This window comes from Ornithorhynchus anatinus, chromosome 11 (genome assembly GCF_004115215.2).
Source record: "Ornithorhynchus anatinus isolate Pmale09 chromosome 11, mOrnAna1.pri.v4, whole genome shotgun sequence".
NCBI lineage: Eukaryota > Metazoa > Chordata > Mammalia > Monotremata > Ornithorhynchidae > Ornithorhynchus > Ornithorhynchus anatinus.
In genome coordinates, this window is record NC_041738.1 from 41,159,076 (window position 1) to 41,180,047 (window position 20,972).

The following is a 20,972-nucleotide window of genomic DNA, read 5'->3' on the forward strand; positions in this document are numbered from 1 at the left end:
GGGTGGGTTGGGGCGACTTCTCGACATCATGGTTTCGTGAAAGCCTGCAGAGTATGAGTGGGTGGGTGTCCTGAGTAGGTGCCTGTCTGAGGAAGGGTCAGACTGGGGAGAGAGGGAACCAGAGTGCAACTGCCTGTCTTGTGGTTTGGATTTTTGATCTGATTCTGTGGAAAGGAAAGATGGGGGTTTGGCAAGTCCCGGGAATTACGATTTTCATGTGGAACAAAATATCTTTGAACACTGCACTGGCCAAGAAGCATCTTATCCCACCTGAGAAGAATCAGTCAGACAATCAAAATTATCCTGTCCCTCCCCAGATTCCTTCCCCATGTTCTGCCTCTGGCCTGGAATTCCCTTCCCTCCCCCTTTCTATCCAACAGACATTCACTCTCCCCACCTTCACGGCCTTATTAAGAGCACATCCCCTCCAAGAGGCCTTCCCCAACTAAGGCATCATTTCCTCTTCTCCCACTCCCTTCTGCATCACCCTTGCACTTAGATTTGCCCCTTTTATTCACTCCTCCCTTAGCCCCATCGCATTTATGTATGCTTCCGTAGTTTATTTCAACACTGTGCTAAGTTCTGGGGCGTGCTGCAGAATTCAAAATAATCTGTTTGGTTATTTGGTGCCTGTCTCTCCATTTAGACTGTAAAAACTCATTGTGGGAAGCAAATGTGTCTACCGACACTGATTGTATTCTCCCAAGTGCTTAGTTCAGTGCTTAGCATATAGTTGGTGTTCAATATATTCCATTGATTGATTGATAGGGCCAGACTATATTTCCAAGCTGCTTGGGCTCCTGGGATCATTTTATTATGGCAGTAATACTTACAACACTTTAATTCCAAGGTGTTCTCACATCTTTCAGCCCAGGCCTATAGAGGTTGAGTTCATTATGCAATGCTACTGGTGCGGCAGCGGATGAAATAATCTTGTTTGAAAAACCAAATCTACAGAAAGAAAAAAATCCAGAAGCCTCTAGAGCAAGAATCTTCAGCTAACTAGTGGGACAGATTTCCTTTGAGATCCTCCGAAGAACTGTAGCTTGCTGTGGGCATGTCAGCCAACTCTGTTGTACTGTACTCTACCAAGCTCTTAGTAGAGTACTCTGCACATGGTATTCAATCAATCGATCTGTGATATTGACTGAGTGCCGAGACCTGTACTAAGCGCTTGAGAGAGTACAAGAAAGCAAAATTGGTAGGCTCATTTCCTGCTCACAATGAGCTTACAGTCTAGAGGGGGAGACCAACATTAATGTAAATAAATAAATTATTGATATGAGCGTAAGAGCTGTGGGGTTAAGAGAGGGATGAAAAAAGGGAGCAAATACAAGTGCAAGGGTGATGCAGTAGGGAGTGGGAGAAGAGGAAGGCCTCTTGGAAGAGATGTAACTTCAGTAAGGCTTTGAAGGTGGGGAGAGTAATTGTCTGTCGGATGCAAAGAGGGCGGCCCTCTGGCTCCCAGAAGTGGCACCCCACACTCAGGCTTGGGAGTCAGAGGTCATGGGTTCGAACCCCGGTTCTGCCACTTGTCAGCTGTGTGACTGGGGGCCAGTCACTTAACTTCTCGGTGCCTCAGTGACCTCATCTGTAAAATGGGGATTAAGACTGTGAGCCTCACGTGGGACAACCTGATTACCCTGTATCTACCCCAGCACTTAGAACAGTGCTCCGCACGTAGTAAGCACTTAACAAATACCAACATTATTAAGGCATTCCAGGTCAGAGGCAGGATGTGGGTGAGAGGTCAGCAGCAGGATAGATGAGATGAAGATAGAGTGAGCAGGTTGGCTTTAGAGGAGCAAAGTGTGTGGGCTGGATTGTAGTAGGGGATCAAGAGGGTAAGGGAGGAGGGTGCAAGATGACTGACTGCTTTACAGCTTATGGTAAGGAATTTCTATTTGATGTGAAGGTAGATGGGCAACCACTGGAGTTTCTGGAGGAGTGGGAAGACATGTCCCGAACATTTCTGTAGAAAAATGATCCAGGCTGCAGTATGTACTGAAGTGAGGAGGTAGGGAGGTCAGCAAGGAGGCTGATACAGTAATCGAGGCGGGATAGGATAAGCACTCGGATTAATGTTGTGAAATGTGAAGAGACAGGATTTGGCGACAGATTGAATATGTGGGTTGAACGAGAGAGAGGAGTCGAGGATAACACCAAGATTACAGGCTTGTGAGGCAGGAAGGATGTTGGTGCTGTCTACGGCGACAGGAAAGTCCAGCAGAGGACGGGGTTTGGGTGGGAAGATAAGGAGTTCTGTTTTGGATATGCTGAGTGTGCTCTGTTGGCAGGATATCCAAGCAGAGATGTCCTGAAAGTAGGAAGTGTGAGACCGCTGAGAAGGAGAGACATCAGAGCTAGAGACGTAGATTTGGGAATCATTCACCTAGAGATGGTGCAGCCAGCGCTCAATAAGTACCATCGATCGATTGATTGATTGATTACCATCATGGTGGCAGCAGCAGCTTCTTGCTGGGCTCCCTGGAGGAAATGAGAACTCCAGGAAGTCCAGCAAGAAAATATATCACCGATGAAACAGATAAAAATACCATTGGAATGGGTGAAGGGAAGGAGGGTGAGTCTGTCGATGGAAAGTCTTTGCTCTGGAGGAGCAATTTGGAAAGTCTTTAGGTAAGTAACTCTAAGACCCTGAGCCTCATGGGGACTAGAGGAGGAGCCCTCCAGAATTACCCATTCCTGGGGTTCGGATCTGTAGGGATAATAGGCTAGGAATATCAATGAGATATAGATTTGGGAATCAACCGCACAGAGGTGGTAGGTGAAGCCATGGGAGCCAATAAATTCTCCAAGTGAGTAGGTAAAATGGAGAACAGAAGGGGATCCAGAACTGAATCTCTGCATCAAACCAGAAACTCCTTATCATAAGCTTTAAAGCACTCTTTCACCTTTAACACATCTATCTTACTCCCTGATTCCTACTACAAACCGGCCTGCACACTTCACTTTTCCACGCCAACCTACTCACTGTACCTTGATCTCGACTATCTTGCCTCCAGAGCAATTAACTCAGCTCTTGAGAGAACACAATAGTGTTAAAGACCCCATCCCTAGCCCGTGTCCTGCCTCTGACTTAAAACTCCCTGCCCCTTCGTATCTGACAGATGATCACTCTCCCCACCTTCAAAACCTTATTAAAATCACATCTGCTTCAACAGGCCTTTCCTCACTACACCCCCATTTCCCCTACTCCCTCTCCCTCTGTTTCGCTCTTTCATTTGGATCTGTGCCCTTTATTCACCCCACCCTCAGCACCACAGCACTTGTGTACATAGCCATAATTTATTTTCGTCTTTCTCCTCGCCTAGGCTGTATGCTCTTTGTGGGCAGGGTTATATTCAACTCTGTTATATTGTACTCTCCCAAGCACTTAGTACAGTGCTCTGCACACAGTAAGCGTTCAATAAATATAATTGATGATTGATTGATTGAAAAAATTACTTTTACTCAGCCAGGGAGCCTTACAAGGCTTTTACCATTGTCCTGGGTGCGCATTTTAGCTGAGTCTCTGAATGGTGTTTTTAAGCAACCAACTTTTACCATTGTCCTGGGTGCGCATTTTAGCTGAGTCTCTGAATGGTGTTTTTAAGCAACCATCATTCTTCTAGGAGCCCACTTTGCTTTTAGCTACTCACTTGGATTTCAAGCTGTCCATGACCTATATGACCTAAAACTCTGACTGTAGATTCTGATCCTTCCTTGCCAGTTGTGGATAGGATTGAGAAGCAGCGAGGCCTAGTGGAAAGAGCACAGCCCTGGGAGTCAGAAAGGACCTGGGTTCTAATCTTGCCTCTGCCACCTGCCTGCTCTGTGACTGTGGACAAGTCACTTAACTTCTCTGTGCCTCAGGTGCCTCATCTGTAAAATGGAAACTAAGACTGTGAGTCCCATGTGGGCATGGACTATGTCTAACCTGATTAGCTTGTATCTATCCCAGAGTTTAGAACCGTTCCTGGCACATAGTAAGCGCTTAACAAATATGACATTTTCTTTAAAAAAAGGACAAAAGCTTCCTCCTCACCCCACCTCCACTCTCTGCTCGCTCTCTTGGATTCAGTCAGTCAACCAAAACTCTTTTCCAGAGAGTACGGTATAACAACAAACAGACACATTTGTACTCTGTACAGAGCAGAGAACTAAACTCTTGAGATAACACAATAAAGTTAAGGGCACAGGGAGCAGAAAAGCTCATGGATTCTTCCTCCAACTCTGAGAAAGACTTGTCCATAGTTCTCCCTCTTAAGTCTCCCCATCTTTTTCCTCTTCAGTCGCTGGCATTTAAAATTCACCACGTTAGCTATTTCGGAAACTGTCTTCTTTCCTGGCATTTCGGGTCAGAATTTTTCACCCCCCATTAGTCTTGTTTCCAAAGGAAGACTTTCTTGTCTTGTGCTTTCATCTAGCTGGTCTCTAGACGGTGAGCTCACTGTGGGCAGGAATGTATCTGTTTGTTGTTATATTGTACTCTCCCAAGCATTTAGTACAGTGCTTTGCACACGATAAGGGCTCAATAAATACGATTGAATGAATAAATGAATGAATCTGTCCCCTTTAAGCACTTGATATTCACCCCATCCTCAGACCCACAGCACTTACTTTAACACCTGCCATCCCCTCTAGATTGTAAACTCTGTGTGGGCTGGGAATTAATCTATCAGTTCTGTTGTAATGTACAATGCACTACTGTTCTGCTCACAGTAAACACTTAATAAATAAAATCGATCAATTGAATAGTGCAATACTGTGGACACGGTAGGTGCTCAAAAAATATCGTTAATGATTAACACAATGCTCAGCATACAGTAAGTACCATTGATGGAGTGATTTACTGCCCCTTTTTCCCCTTGCCAAACTGAGGCCAAGAACATCATCCTTTAGAGGCAATCTCCCTAATGAAGGCGGCAGGTCATGTTTCAAAGGAGTCCAATTGGCCAACTGTTTCATTTAACTTCCTCCCCAGCTTTTCTCTCTCCCAGTTCAGTCTCCCTAGCAGTTCTCACGGAGATCCCGGCCAAGTTTTCTCTGTTTGCTGGTCAGGAAGGTGAGTGAAGAGGCGGGAGAAGCCCTTGGACTCCATCGCCAGGCTTTCGCAGGAACTTGGCTTCCCCCCTTTTTCATCTGGGATTAGCTGCAGAGAACAGCTGGACGGTCATCTAATTTAAAGATTGTTTTAGCCACATCCCTGGTTGGGGGGGGGCGGCAGGGAAGGGGAGGGGAGGCTGCAGGTGAGACTGCATAAAAGAGAAGCAGCACGGTCTATGGCTAGAGCACGTGCCTGGGCGTCAGGAGAACCTGGCTTCTAACCCCAGTCCACCACGTCTGCTGCGTGACCTTAGGTAAGTCACTTAACTTTTCTGTGCCTCAGTTTCCTGAACTGTAAAATGGAGATTAAATACCTGTTCTTCCTCCTACTTAGACTGTGAGCCCCTTGTGGGATAGGGACTCCCTTAATTAACTTGTACCTACCCCAGTGCTTAGAACAATGTTTGACACATAGTAAGTGTTTAATAAATTCCAGAAAAAAAGCAGGGTGGCAGGTCCTGGGAGAAGGGAGTGAAGAAGAGGTGGTAGGTCTGGGAAGGAGTACTAGAGGGTCATATCCAGGGTTGGACATACAAAAAGCCAAATTGACAGTGTAGTCTCTGGTTCACATCCCCCTGCTTCTGCCGAGACTGTTGAGATCAGATTTCTGATCATCACTAAGGGAAACTGGGGGAGGGGGATAAAGAGGGGCTAAAAGGGGAAGGGGGCAGAGAGGGAGACAGACTAGAGAGAAGAATAGAAGATCGGAGAAGGGGGAGAGGGAAGGGAACCTAAGACGAAGGAGGAGGAGAAGGAAGAAGAAAGGAGGAAGCGGGGAAAGGGAAAAGAGGACTGAAGAAGGGAGACCGAAAGGAATGGTGGAAAGAAGAGAGGGAGAACAGGAGGAAGAGGGGAACTAGGAGAAAGGAGAAAGCAAGACCCCCCTTGCTTGCAATCTAGAGGGGTAGACAGGCATTAAAATGAATTACAGGAAGGGGAGACCACAGAGGATAAAGAAAAGTACATAAATGCTGAGGGGGTGAGGATGGTGAGTATTTATGGGCTCAGGGGCCATGGACTCGAGTACATAAGTGATGCAGTAGGAAGGGAAAGTGGGAAGCTGAAAGATTAATCAGGGAAGGCTTTCTGGAGGAGATGTAATTTGGGGGAGAGTAGCGGTCTGCCAAATATGAAGGGGAAGGGAGTTTCAGGCGGAAGGGAGGGAATGAGCAAAGGGTCAACAGTGAGAGAGATGAGATCGAGGCACAGTAAGTAGGTTGGTGTTAGAGAAGTGTTCTGGCTGGTTTGTAAAGGAAGAGGAGTGAGGATAGGTAGTGGGGAGAGAACTGATTGAGTGCCTTGAAGCAGGGATAGATGGGCAACCGCTGAAGGTTTCTGAGGAATGGAGAGACATGTGCCTAACTGTTAAAAAAAAATAATACAGGTAGCAGAGTGAAGTGTGCACTGGTGAGGGATGAGGCTGAAGGCCGGGAGGTCAGTGAGGAGGCTGATGCAGTAATCGAGTTGGGATATGACAAGTACTTGAACCAGCGTGACGGCACTTCAGTCATCGGGAATAAAATAAGCGGCAGTCAAGAGACCAGCCGCTGTGGCTAAAATCTCAAAAACTGTCCACTGCCCAGCTCCTGGACTCCTCGGCTACATGTCCACATCTACTGAATCAGTGGTTTTTATTGAGTGTTTACTGAATGCAGAGCACTTGGGAGAGTACACCAAGGCAGTTGGTAGACACATTCCCTGCCCACACAGGGCTTACAGACTAGAGGGGGCAGGCAGCCATCAATACAACTAAATATGCCCTCATGCCCAAAGCCAAGAATCCTCAAGCTGGGTCTATCCCCTTCTTTCTCCCCTGACCACATGGTCCTGTCCCATGCCCAGTCCAGTTAAACTCTTCATGTACTCTGCCCACCCCAAATATGGGACTGTTTGAAGAAGGGCCCCTGTTGAAGGTACAACCTTCAAGTTTCAGCCAGAGAAATGATTCGGCCTAAGAAAGACCAAAACTTTGTCTCAACTGCTGAAGCAGCATGGGCAGTGGGAAGAAAATGAGCCTGTGACTGAGGAGACCCGATTTTAATCTCAGTTCTGCCATTTGCCTGTGACCTTGAGCAAGTCACTTGGCTTCTCTGTGCCTCACTTTTCTCATCTATAAACCGAGGATTAAATACGTGTTCTTCCTCCCCCATAGTCCACGTGTCAGATCTGATGGTAGAGTACGTACCCAGATTTTTAGTACAGTGTTTGATACATAGTAAACACTTAAAAAATGTCACAGTGCAAGCTTTTCCATTTTTTCCCTTTCTCCCTGACCTTCCATTCCACTTCCTGGACCCTTCTCTTGGTCCCAGTCCAAGTTCCTCATTTCTGGTCTCTAGGCCTCGAGTTCCAGAAGCCAGAATGGAGAGGATGAATGTCACTGAGATCTACGAGGGTATCGAGTTCCCTGGGCACTTACACAGCCAGGACTCCATGCAGGCGGCCACTGAATTCCAGTTTCAAGACACTGATGTCCTCATCGCCACCTATCCCAAGTCAGGTACGTGTTAAAGCATGAGGGAACCCCTCTTCCGCTCCTCTTCACTCCGATACTTGTCGCTTTTCTTGGCCCCGGCCTGGCTGGCACTCTTACCAAAGTTCAAGCAATCGATCGGTGCTATGGGGGAGACAAACATTAAAAAAGATTACAGATAGGGGAAATAGGAGAGTGTAAGAGTATTTATGTAAACACTGTGGAACTGGGGTGAATACCAAAGAACTTGGGGAGTCCACAGCCAAGTTCATGGTCAATGTAGAGAGGAGGGCAGATAGAGCAATAAAGAGCTTAGTCTAGGAAGACCTCTTGAAGGAGATGTGATTTTATGAGGGTTTTTGAAGGTGGGGAGAGTGGTGGTGAGTTGGGTATGTGGGGAAGCTGCATGGCGTAGTGGATAGAGCACGGGCTGGGAGTCAGAAGGTCATGGGTTCTAATTCCGACTCTGCCACTTGTCTGCTATGTGGCCTTGGGCAAATCATTTCACTTCTCTGTGCCTCATTTACTTCATCTGTAAAATGGGGATTAAGACTGTGAGCCTTCTGTGGGACAGAGACTGTGTCCAACCCAATTTGCTTGTATCCAACCCAGCGCTTAGTGCCTGACACATAGCAAGCACTTACCAAATACCACAATTATTATTATATGAAGGGGGAGGGAGTTCCAGGCCTAAGGTAGGAAATAAGCGAGGGTCAGGAGGGGGGTGAATGAAATCCAGATAAGGAGAATAGGTTGGTGTTAGAGGAACAGATTGTATGGGTTGGGTTGTAGTAGATAGCAAGATGATGGAGGTAGAAAGGAGATAAGAAGTTTCTGTTGGATGTGCAAGTGAATGGGTGAGCCCTGAAGGTTTTAGAGGAGTGGAGAAACATTGATCGAACACTTTTTCAGAAAGGCAACTGGGGCAGCAAACTGATGTATGGACTGGAGAGGGGAAAGACAGGAAGCAGGCAGGTCAGTGAGGGGGCTGAGGCAGTAATCAAGGTGAGAAATGCTGAGTGCTTATGATGAGTGGATGGAGAGGACAGAGCAGATTCCAGAAATGAATGTGAAGTCACCTAATCGGTGAGGAGCCTTGACTGAGCTCTCAGGGGGCAGGGAGCCCCACACGATGAGCTCAGGCCCCCTATCCAAAAATAGACAGCTATCCTTCTCCTCAGGAAGTCCACAGCCTACAAGGGGACAACAGACCACTAGTGACATCTCGAGGCAGAACGTAAACCATTCTACCAGATTCTACCAGATTCTACCATGGCTACCAGATGCCACATCTGGGGGTTACCTCCAGCTCCCAAGAGGGGATTGATCCTGAGTCCCGAGCTGGGGAACCTCAACTTTCCCTTGTCACTGTGATGTAGAGGGAGATGAGGGCTCCACATGGGCTGTTCTCTTGTACTCTTGTCTCCCTTCCTGAGCTGGTTTCAGCCATCCAATGGGAACATATAATCACCAAGGCCCTGCTGGGTCTAAATCAATTAATGACAATTTAAATTTTGATAGTTGGAGGCATTGGGAAAGAGAGCCAAGGCAGGCAGAGAGCCAGGGCACATTGGCAAAATGTGCTTTGGTAGGCAGCTCTTTTCATATCTGAATTGGGCAAAGCTCAGCTGATTCTCTGTCGCACCTGCCACTGACATCTCTAGCTGTTAAATGGCAGTTGTTTGCAGCTCTCTATTATTGCTTTAACAGTGTGGCCTAGTGGATAAAGCATGGGCCTGGCTCTGCCTCTTGCCTGCTGTTTGACCTTGGGAAAATCACTTACTTCTCTGTGCCTCAGTTTCCTCAACTATAAAATGGGGGTACAATAGTTCATCTCTCTCCTACTTAGACTGTGAGCCCTGCTTGTCTGCTGTGTGACCTTGGGCAAGTTGTTTTACTTCTCTGTGCCTCAGTTACCTCAACTGTAAATTGGGGATTGAGACTGGGAGCCCCATGTGGGACAGGGACTGAGTCCAACCCAGTTTGCTTGTATCTACCCCAGTGCTTAGTACAGTGACAGGCACATAGTGAGCGCTGAACAAATACCATAGTGATTATTAGTATTATTACTAATGATCATTGTGGTATTTGTTGAGTAGTCAGTCATTCAGTCGTATTTTTTAAGCATTTACTGAGTGCAGAGCCCTGTACTAAGTGCTTGGGAGAGTGCAGAATGACAATATAACACCCATTACGTGCCAAGCACTGTTCTAAGCACTGGAATGGATACAAGGTCATCAGGTCAGACACAGCTCCTGTCCCACCTGGGGCTCCCAGTCGAAGGGGGAAGGAGAACAGGGATTGATTCTCCATCAATAAATACGAATGAATAAATGAATGAATAAATGAATTAATTTTACAGGTAGGTCAGGGGTCTGGACACACTGTGAGAACCTCAGCTGCTTGGTGGGGATGTGTCCTTCCCTAGGGCAGTCACCTGTTGGCCCCATCTCTGCAGAGATAGAAGAGTGGAGTTCATGACCTATAACCTGGTGGTTCTCCCTCCTGTACCCAGGGGCTGAATTCAGGCCAGCTCCCTCCACCCCATCCTGTAGGAGATCATTATGTTAAGTGGTGAGCATGCAACATTCCATCCAGCATCACCACATCACACTTTGGGCACCCAGCAAGTGGCAAGACATCTATATAGATAGTGACATCACACAAAACACTGTCTGGCAGTCCACTGGGAGAATGTTTCATTGCTGAAGCCCCCCCAACTATCACACTGTGACGGCTCCCACCGCTCTCTTGCCACCGCTGGACCGAGTACCTAGGACCCAGATTTACACCCTGCTAACAGATTGCTTCCATCCTGCCCAACACGACCCTCTTAGAGAGGTGCTGCCATCTTAGAGAGGCAGTACAGCTGCCATCTTTGGGAAGGGCCGGCGGTGCCCCCGTGCTCCCTCACTGTGCCACCCACCCTCTGAAGCGATTATCTGTCTCGCTTACAGTCAGAAGCGGCCAACCGAGGAGAAGGGAGGAGACACAAGTTGAGGGCAGGGAAGGTGAACGGGAACAAACCGTTCCTTCTCTGTCCTGTCCAGCCCTCGGAACTGGAGTTGGAGTGCTGCAGAGGAATATAACAGCGGGGAGAGAGGACCATGCAAAAATGTGTGGAGCATTTTTTTGAAATTTAGATAGATTGTGAGCCCCAAGTGGGATGGGGTCTCTTACCGATCTCAGAACCTTGTTTCTACCTCAGCACTTAGTACATAATATAAGCTTGATAAAGGAGGGCAGGGGAAACATTTTAAGGACACAGTAAAAGAGAGCCTTAGACTATATTACATCTCAGCTGAAAACTGGAAGTCAGTTGTCAAGGATCGACCAACATGGTGCACCACTATTCAGAAAGGAGCACCGTTTTTTAAAAATGGTATTTGTTATGTCCTTACTATGTGCCACACACTGCCCTAAGTGCTGTGGTAGATACAAAGTAATCTGGTTGGACACAGGTCATGTCCCACATGGGGCTCACAGTCTTAAACCCCTTTTTACAGATGAGGTAACTTAGGCTCAGAGAAATTAAGTGACTTACCCAAAGTCACACAGCAGACAAGGGCAGAGACAGGATTAGAACCCAGATCCTTCTGACTCCCGGGCCCGTGCTCGATCCACTTAGGCCACACTGACCTTTTGAGCAAAATCTTCATGAGGAATGACAGACAAGGAGGCCAGAGAGAAAACAGCACCAGGCACTGCAAACATCAGTCACAAATAAGGGACAACCATTTTGTGTGCAAAATGTCGCCAGGGCAATGGGTCCTTCATCATCTTTTTTAGCCATGTATGAGCTCATGGGTTAATTTTTACCATCAGCGCCATCTTCTCTATATAGAAATGTAATTATTATTAAGCTCCCCCATCCACTCTGCTCAACCCTGCTACCTCTCCCTGCTCCTCCTCTCCCTGATCCCTGGTCCCTCCTTTACCCAGACTAATACTGACCAGACACTTTAGTTTTTCCTTCTTCAGTATATTTGCCTTTGACACTCTTCCTTTGGTTCCTCCCTCCTTCCTCCTGTGCCCCTGCCATCCTTCACCCACTTGCAGCCTGGCTGTACTAGGTGAAGAGGAAGGGAGGCGTCACTGGGAGTGAGGAGACCTGGAGGAGACATCAGGGAGAGAGTGCGATGGTAGCTGGAGGATGAGGGGACTAGGTTGGTCCAGGGCAGACATGCTCCCAAAGGCCTATGTGATTTTTGTCTTTGTCTGAAGTGGGACTCTTTTTTTTTTCATCCTGGGACATTAGGGGTGTTTAGGTTCTGGAAAGACTGGATCAGTACACAAATGTTATGATCTAAATAGTTTCTCCCCTCTCTCTTTCTCTCCTTTCACTACCCTCTCTCTTCCGTTTCCTTCTCTCCCTCCTTTCCCCCTCATTTACCTCTCTCTCCACTTATACCTTAGATTTACTCTTGCTTTTTCTGAGCTGTCACATGGGTCTTCCTTCTCCCTGAGCTGGGTGAGTATGAATCGAGAGCTCTTCAGTCTCGGGTCTGGCACCCATGGCTGGCCCAGCCGGGCACATGAGAGGCTCATCACACGTTTCCATGGTGAGGAATTACTGTCTCCAAGGCAGCCAGCAGCTTTGCTGGAGCATTTAATACTCTGAAAAGTGACGTCCCGGATTTCAGAGAAAAACACTGAGGCTCAGGTAAAGGGTCTGGTCACCCTGGAAGCCAGGCCAGAGCCAGAGTAGAGCTGACTTACAGTTACAATGGGACTCGTTTCTGTATAACCTTCAACCGGATCTTCTCAGCCCCTCCTGAAGCAGCCGTTTTGGGGGACCATATCAGGCTGAGGAAATGGATGGCATCATCTCCTTTGGAATGACCCAGGGCTCAGGATCAGCAACCAAGAAAGTTTCAGGTGAACGGGTTCACGGGTTCTGTGGGGAGAGACAGACAGGAAAAGTCATCTGAGCAGAGGGCAGGGAGCTCTGGATTATGTGGACCCTAACACCTTGAGGACTGGAAAGATAGCAAGGTTCCTTTCAACACAATCCCAATGAAAGACATACAGGAGTCAAAGGGATGGATGGCTCTAGAGGCGATAGTCCAAAGCCCCGAATGGTTATGGTGCTGGAGCCGAGTATAGGAACCGGGGGCATGAAGAAGGTTGGAGCCTCCCCAAGAGACTGACAAAGACATTGGGCCCCTCTGTAGGCTGTGTTGAGGGATTTGATTGGAGAGGAGGCCTGAGTCTCCTGAGCAACCAAACCTGGAGAGAGCCAAGGTGGTCCCTAGCAGCAAAATGCCCAGCCTGGGCTCTGTTTTCAGGCCAGCCACTAGCCCAGACTAGAAGGTCTAAGGAGCCAGGGCAGCAGATGAGTGAGAAACTGAAGTCTGTCTGCCCTGATTGTTAGCCTCTTTGCAATAATTTCCACCTCTAATGGAGTGACTATTTATATCCTCTGTTTTCAAACTACCACCTCTACAAAGCGACTCCCAAATCGACATCTTCAGCCCAACACTTTTTCTCTGCAGTCTTTCATTTCTTCCTTCCTTCCAGTACATCTCTACCTGGATGTCCCACTGACACACCAAACTCAACATGTTCAAAACAGAATTCCTCATCTTCCCACCCAAGCCTTCCCCTTGTCTTTCCCATCACTGTAGACATCACCACTATCTTCCCTGTCTCACAAGCTGGTAAACTTGGCATTATCTTCGATTCATCTTTTTCTATTCAATCCACATATTTGATCTGTGACCAAATCCTGCTGAGTCTACCTTTACAGCATCTCTAAAATCCACCCTTTCCTCTCCATCCAAACTGCCACATGTTAGTCCAAGCACTTATCTTCTCTAGACTGTAAGCTCATGGTGGGTAGGGAATGTGTCTACCAAGTCCTTTATACTGTACTCCCCCAAGTGCTTAATACGGTGCTCTGCACTCAGTAAATACAACTGATTGAAATACGATTATCATATACTGTCTCAACTACTGTGTCAGCCTCCTTACTGACCTCCCTGCTTCCAGCCTTTCCCCCCTCCAGTCCATACTTCATTCTGCTGCCCAGATCATTGTTCTAAAAAATTCTTTCATCCATGCACTCCTTAAAAACCTCCGGTGGTTATCCAGCCACCTCCACTTCAAGGAGCCAGGGAAGCAGAGAGTGAGAAACTGAAGCCTGCCTGCCTTAATTGTTGGCCTCTTTGCAATGATGTCCACCTCTAATGGAGTGTCTATTTATATCCTCTGTATTCAAACTACCACCTCAACAAAGCAACTCCCAAATTTAAGCTCTTACCATGTTCCAGACATCATACTAAGCGTTGGGGTAGATCCAAGATGATCAAAATCAGATACAATCCCTGCCTCACACGGGGCTCCCAAGTGTAAATAGGAGGGAGAACAGGTATTGAATCCCCAATTTATAAGTAAAGAAGCCGACACCCGAGAATAATAATAATAATAATGATACTTGTCAAGGTATTTACCTTATGGTACTTGTGATGGTACTTATTATTATTATTATTTTTAAATCCCCATTTTATAGTTAAGGAAACTGAGGCCCAGAGAAATGAAGTGAGTTGCCCAAGGTCCCACAGCAAGCAGGTGACCGAACTGGGATTAGAACCCAGATCCCCTAACTCCTAAGCCCAGGCTCCTTCCACTAGGCCACATGGCCACAGGTGCGGATCCAGTCCCCAGAGGGGGTCGTCCAGTCCTCCAGGGCTGGAGGAGGCTCGCACTGTGAGCAAAGGCTCTTCCGCACTCGTAACAACCGTGGGGTTTCTCTCCGCTGTCCCAGCTGGTGCCAGCAGGACACCCTGAAGTCAAAATAAAATGTGAGGTCACAGAGCAGGTGAGAGGCCAGGGCTAGAGCGGTGGTAGCTGAAGCCCCAGGAGAGCAGCCGGCTCCCCCAGAGAAGGAATGAAGAGTCAGCAGAGGAGGGGACCCATTGCTGGGTGTTGTAAGATGTGGTAAGCGCTCAAAGAATATTAAGCGCTCAATAAATACCACTGATGATGATATCTACAGTTAGAAAGTGAGACACGGTAAAGGAGAACAAAACTGAAAAGGAGCGGCCAGCGATGTGGGAGCATTGGGCTCCAGGTAGCTTGATTGTGCCTCTTTCTAGCAGGCCATTTAGCTCCAAGCCCTGACTCCACCCCAATAACGCTTGAAAGTGTCCTCCTGGCATTCCCCCAAGGTTTAGATATCTGAACCCCCAAGAGGATGGGGTAGTTATGACCGGCAATGAGTCTGAAACCCTGGGCACTGAGAGACGGTTGACCAGACAGGATGAAATACGGAATCATGGCTGCAAAGAAAAGCTCAGAGGTAGCTTTCATCCAGAGCAGAGAGAGAAATGGAGGCTGGACAAACTGAAGGAGGAGGGGAGAAAGGGGAGAAACAAGTGCTTCTTGTTCATTGCAGTTTTGAAGTCGGATTCTGAAAGAAAGAACAGTAGATAACTGATCGAAAAGGATAAGCCTTCAGACTGGCAAGGCAGAAAGATAAGAGGGAAACCTATCTATGTTTTAAAAATAATTTTTTTGAATTTTGACCCAGAAAAAAAAACCTAATAAAACCTGTGTGATTGGGAATGAGATCATGTCACCAGATCCTCCGAAATGAGTGAGCCACATATTAATCTGTTGGCAGGGGAACTGAGCTCAGAACCCACCCCAGTTTACACTGAGCTGTTTTGGTGCCCAAGACACAAGCTCTGTTCTGTTCTGCCTCACGATCCCCACCGCCATCCCTCCGAGCATCCCTCCTCATCCCCATCTGGGGCAACTGCCAAAGAGAAGCAGTGTGGCCTAGAAGAAAGAGCATAGGCCTCCACCATTTTTCTGCTGGTGACCTTGGGCAAGTCACTTTTTTTTCTGTGCTTCAGATTCCTCATCTGTAAAATGAGGATTCAACCTTACCCCCTCCTACTTAGATTATGAGCCCTCTTGGGATGGGGACTGTGTCCAACCTATCTTGTATCTACCTCAGAGCTTAGTACAGTGCTTAGTACATAAAAGTGCATAATAAAAGCCATTATTATTATTATAGGTAGCCTACCCTCCTCAGCACAGTCAACCCCAGTGAAAATCCCTCCCTCTGTCCTTTTCCCTTCCCCAGGGACCACCTGGATGCAAGAAATCCTGACCCTCATCTTCAGCAAGGGCAGCCTCGAGTTAGCCCATACCATCCCCAGCTGGGCCCGGGCCCCGTGGCTGGAACATATCTTCTTTAACGAATTGATGGCAAAAATGAACCCAACCTTCCCTCGCATCTTCTCCACCCACCTCCCCAGCCACATCTTGGCTCCAGCCCTGAAGAAATCCAAAGTCACAGTGAGTAACATTTACTAGGAAGCTGAAATGGGGTAGGTAACCTATCCAACTGGGGATAGCTAGGAGGCCCCTCTCCACCCGCCCCTTAGATCTCTAATTTTTGCCTGAACACTAAATGGGTCCTGTAATGTTTCAGGCCTCTGGCCCCACCCACCATGATTTAAAATATGAGTGATTCATTCACTCTGGGTATCAGTCTTAATCTCAAATACTCTAGCACTCCACACCCCCCTACTCCAAGCCCAGTTAGCTTCTGGGCTTGGGCGGCCGGGCCGGACAGTTACCTCCCCTGGGACTTTCCCAGAAAGCCACATCCAAGTGTCTGAAATAATTAGAACAGGCTCACATGGCTTTTGTGTGATCACATGTAAAGCCCACTGTCATTTCCAAGTTGAATTTTTTCCCTCCGAAAGGTGCCTTTTCTCAAGTTTTCTCCTCTCCCACCAATATCCCCTGCTGAACTCCTCTTGGCTCCCAGTGACTTTTAGGGAGGCCCGAGGGGAGAGGGAAGTCTGAGATGTGAGGGAAGGGGTAACAGAGGCCCTGGTCACAGCCTAGAAAGCCCTGGTCTGGGAACTCATATACCTCGTTTTCTTTGGCCACAGGTACTATACGTAGCTAGGCACCCCAAGGATGTCCTGGTTTCCTTTTATCACTTCCACAAAATAGCCAAATTCCTGCCTGACCTTGGCAACTTTGATGACTTTCTGGACCAGTTCCTGAAGGGCAAAGGTAAGTCTCCTAAGAGTGAGGGAAGGTGGGGAGGGGGAATGGAGAGTGAGGAGAGAAGAAATAGAGAGAACCAGAAAGAAAGCTTGAAGGAGAGGGAGTAGGAAAAAAGGGTGGGGGAAGGAAATCTATCAATGGTATTTATTGAGCGCTTACTATGTGCAGAACACTGTACTAAATGCTTGGGAAAGTACAATACAACTCAAGAAAAGGGTAGATAGGAAGAGGGAAAGAAGAGGTGAGGAGAGAGGGAGGGAAGGAGAAAGGGACAAAAGAGAGAGAAAGAGTGGGGAAGGTGAGGCGAAAAGAGGCTGGACAAGAATGCCTCTCCTCAGGTTTCTTCCAAGTGCTGAAGATATGGACTCCCTGGCAAGGTTGGGAGAAGAAGGCTGCAGCTCCTAGCTGGTTAGGCTGGATTAGGGCCGCCCTCTGGGGTCCTACTCCAAGCCAGAACATCCTAGCTGCTTTCAACCTCCCCCACTCAACTGCTGAAAGGTGGAAAGTTCAACTAGAGACCTGCCTGGAGAGGACGAATGCCCCTGAGAACATAGTTGGTCCATCCCTGAACTTTAGGGTTGGATGTCCAGAAGGGTGTCCAACGCATGGCCCCTCTAAGGGCCTTATAGCCACTGTCAGAGACAGAATCCCTGTCCAAGTGGACCATTGGCCTGATCAAGTAGTGGCACTGTTCTGGTTTTTTATCCTGAGCCAACGTTAATGGCAGGGGGAGGAGACGGGAGAGGGTGGGGAGTGGGGAAGAACCTCATCTGAGTTTAGTTGTGGATCCTGAGGGTTGCCTGATGAGGACAGGGGATCCAGGGTGAGTGAGTCTTGGTAGGCCCCACCTTGGCCACCCCGGCTCCAGCCAGACAAGTGGAGGAAGCTATACAGTGGTCGTCAGGGGACCTCATCCCACTCCTCCTGCCTCCCAGCTACAGACAAGGCCGAGGGGACCACAACTGGTCAGACCTCTGTGATCAAGTGACTGCCCAAGTTGGGTAACCTGGACCGAATGCCCTTGTTCACTTCCCCTTTAAAGTAGCCCAGGATGGAGGCAGTTGTCACTCACTCTAATCTTGCTTCTCCCGCCACCCCCCCCCCCCCCGCCCAGTGCATTTCGGCTCCTGGTTTACCCACGTGCAAGGCTGGATGGACCTCAGGGAGGAAGTGAACATCAACCTGATCACTTACGAGGACCTGTCCCGGGTGAGTCAACCCCGAGTCCACTTAGGCCTGGGCTTGAGAGCACCGAGCAGCCAGAGCAGTCAGAGCAGCCCCGCCCTTCCCATACACCCAATCTCCTCTCAAATTTAGCCTGGCCTAGTGGATAGATCACCATCTTGAGAGTTAGAAGGACCTGGGTTCTAATCCCAGCTCTGACACGTCTGCTGTGCGACCTTGCACAAGTCATTTAAAATCTCTGGGTCTCAGTTACCTTATCTGTAAATGGGGATTAAGGCTCTGAGCCCCATGAGGGACATGGACTCTGTCCAACCTGATTAGCTTGTATCTTTCCCAGTGTTTAGTGCGGGGCCTGGACCAAATAACAAATACCATAAAAGAAACAAAAAACCCACCACCACTTACCCGCTGAATGGGCCCCCATTCTTGCCTGCCATCAGACAGAACATCAGGAGCAAGGTGGGAGATTCTTGAGCTTCTGGGATTCTTAGGCGCTTTTCCTAAACTCCGGGGTCCTGGCTTCTGCCACTCCATTGAAATTCCTGGCCCCGGTATCCAAATCCCCTCCTCCCGACACCAGGGTCTCCATAGTCTTCTGCCCGAAGCTCCCAGGGCCAGAATGTGGTGGGAGGGAGTGGCGGAGGAGTGGTTTGGGAGACAAGCAGCTTCTGCCCCTGCTTAGGAGCCCCGGCGCACCATCCAGCGACTATGTGACATCCTGGGCTGCCAGCTCCAGAGCCAAGAGGAGGACATGATCCTGAAGAACTGCACCTTCTCTGCCATGAGTCAGAACTCCATGGCCAACTACTCCCTGGTGTCCAACAAAATCCTAGACCAAACCAAGGGCAAGTTCTTGAGGAAAGGTAAATGGGGGGCAGGAGGGAGAGGACGGGCAGTGCTCAGAAAGCAATGAGGGGGTCGGTCTTCCCCAACTCTTTTCCCCACCCAAAGCTCATTCCCACCAGAAGACCTCACCCAAATGTCAGATGAGGGACCTGATGATCTTATATCTACCCCAGGCCTTAGCACGGTAATAAGCTCTTAACAAATACCATTATTATTATTATTGTTTTCATGATTAAACAACAACAATAATAATAATATTAATAATGGTATTTGTAGGTAATGGTAATGGGATTGGTAATGGTAATGGTATTTACAGCCTTCTAGGCTGTAAGCCCGTTGTGGGCAGAGATTGTCTCTACTGCTGAATTGTACTTTCCAAGCACTTAGTATAGTGCTCTGCACAGAGTAAGCACTCAGTAAATATGACTGACTGACTGACTGAATGAATGAATGAATGAATGAATAGTGGGAAGAACTTGGGACTGTGAGGTTCCCCACCACTCATTTGCTGTCCCTACACCCCTCCCCCTCCCTCAAATGACTCCCCCAGCTACCCTCTTCCCTTTTCCATGCCCTCTCAAGGGAGCTGGCCCATTTAGCCCAGATAGGGCTGGGCCCCTCCAAAGTTCAGCTCCACCCCCTTTTCTGGGGCAGACAGGGGCTAAACAGCTTAGTTCTCCTGTGGATAGAAACGGGTCCATATGGGAAACAGGAACTCCTTTCTCCCTTCTTTTGCCACCACCCCATCTCCTTGATTTACAAGGCTTGGCTCTGCCATTGAAGGAGGCTGGGGGTGGGGGGGAGTCTCTCCTCTCTGCCCAGCTTTCACTCTGCTTCCTCCCTTCAGGTAAAATAGGAGACTGGAGGGAGCACTTCTCCCCAGAACAGAATAAGAAGTTCAACACCATCTACCTGACCAAGATGAAAGACTACATCCTCCACTTCCCTTGGAGCTTGGATTGAACCCTGGAAGCCCCTTGCGGAGGGTCATCTGCCCCCTGCTCTTTTTCCCAGATCTGACGGAAGCAGGAGAGCTGGCTACCAAAGTTTCCCCTTCTGTATAGATTTAGACATTCAATAGGAGTGGCATTTATAAAGTGCTTACTATGTGCTCAACATTGAGCTAAACAGTGGGGTAGACAGGGATTAGGGATTAGAAGCATGGCCTAGTGGCAAGAGCACAGGTTTGGGAGTCAAGAGAATGTGGATTCTAATCCCATCTCCGTCGCTTGTCTGTTGTGTGACCTGTGGGCAGGGATTGTCTCTATTGCTGCACTGAACTTTCCAAGCTCTTAGCACGGTAAATGCTCAATAAATAAGATTGAATGAATAAATGAATGAATAACCTCGGGCAAGTCACTTAACTTCCATGCTTCAGGTACCTCATCTGTAAAATGGGGATTAAGAGTGTGAGCCCCATGTGGGACAGGGACTGTGTCCAAACTGATTTCTTTGCATCTACCTCAGCGCTTAGAATGGTGCTTGGCATATAAAAAGCATTTAACAAATACAGTAATTATTAGATAGAAGATAATCAATTCAGACATTGTCTAGGAAGTAGTGTAATTTAAGGCAGCAAATCAGGCTGTGGATTAATAATGCAGAGTGCTTGGAGCACGGGACCTTCAGCAAACACGGTTGACATTGTAAGTCTAGAATGAAGATCAAGGATAAAGGTGGTAACAACTGCGAAAATGTGAGCTTTTCAGGCAAAGCTGTATTGGGAAGTGCATTAATGAAGTATCCATGGCTGTGCATTCAGGAGATTTGGGGAATGTGCGTGCGTGCGTGTGTGCGTGTGTGTGTGTGTGTGTTTCAATCAATACCTGCTTTCAGAGGATCGATGTGGGGGAAATAAGGCAAAATCACTAACAGTACAAATCGGGGGAGGAAGCTTATGCTCCGTATAAGCAGAAGGAAGAGATGGCCTTGGGTCTCCTCTGGGTGATGGCAGGGCTGGGAGGCTCATCGCACATGGATAGCCCAGAGTTAGTTGCTTAAGGAAGGCTACCTCAGCACTCAGAAAAGATGAATGACTCTGAGAAGAGACTGTTCGGGGGGGTGGGCAACGGGGGAGGTGTATCTCTGCTTAGGCTGGCAGGAAAGGGTTCATCACCATCACTAAGGACCAGTAAAAGCATAAAGCTTTCAGTCTTCAGCCCAGTGATGACATCACTCCACACACCTGCCACGCCCCCAATCCTTCTATGTGCTTTCAGAGTGTCGAACTCACAGCAGGATCAGCCTCCTCCCCTCCATAAACAACCCTTGTCACCTCGACTGGATGCACAGGGCTCAGGCCGTGTCCTTCTCCTCCTCTTCCTTCTCC

At 48.1% G+C, this 20,972-nt stretch overlaps 1 protein-coding gene across 1 annotated transcript in view; it reads left to right on the forward strand.

Annotated features, from left to right (window-relative positions):
- The window catches only part of LOC100080450 (sulfotransferase 2B1-like), a 53,498-nt gene extending 33,672 nt beyond the window's left edge, over positions 1–19,826 (forward strand). The window contains exons 2-7 of the mRNA XM_039913528.1: positions 7,446–7,606; positions 15,672–15,886; positions 16,492–16,618; positions 17,727–17,821; positions 18,480–18,660; positions 19,491–19,826. Coding sequence (XP_039769462.1) covers positions 7,468–7,606; positions 15,672–15,886; positions 16,492–16,618; positions 17,727–17,821; positions 18,480–18,660; positions 19,491–19,606 — 873 coding nt within the window. The 5' untranslated portion in view covers positions 7,446–7,467 and the 3' untranslated portion in view covers positions 19,607–19,826. The remainder of the gene's footprint in view (positions 1–7,445; positions 7,607–15,671; positions 15,887–16,491; positions 16,619–17,726; positions 17,822–18,479; positions 18,661–19,490) is intronic.
- Positions 19,827–20,972: the final 1,146 nt, after the last annotated feature.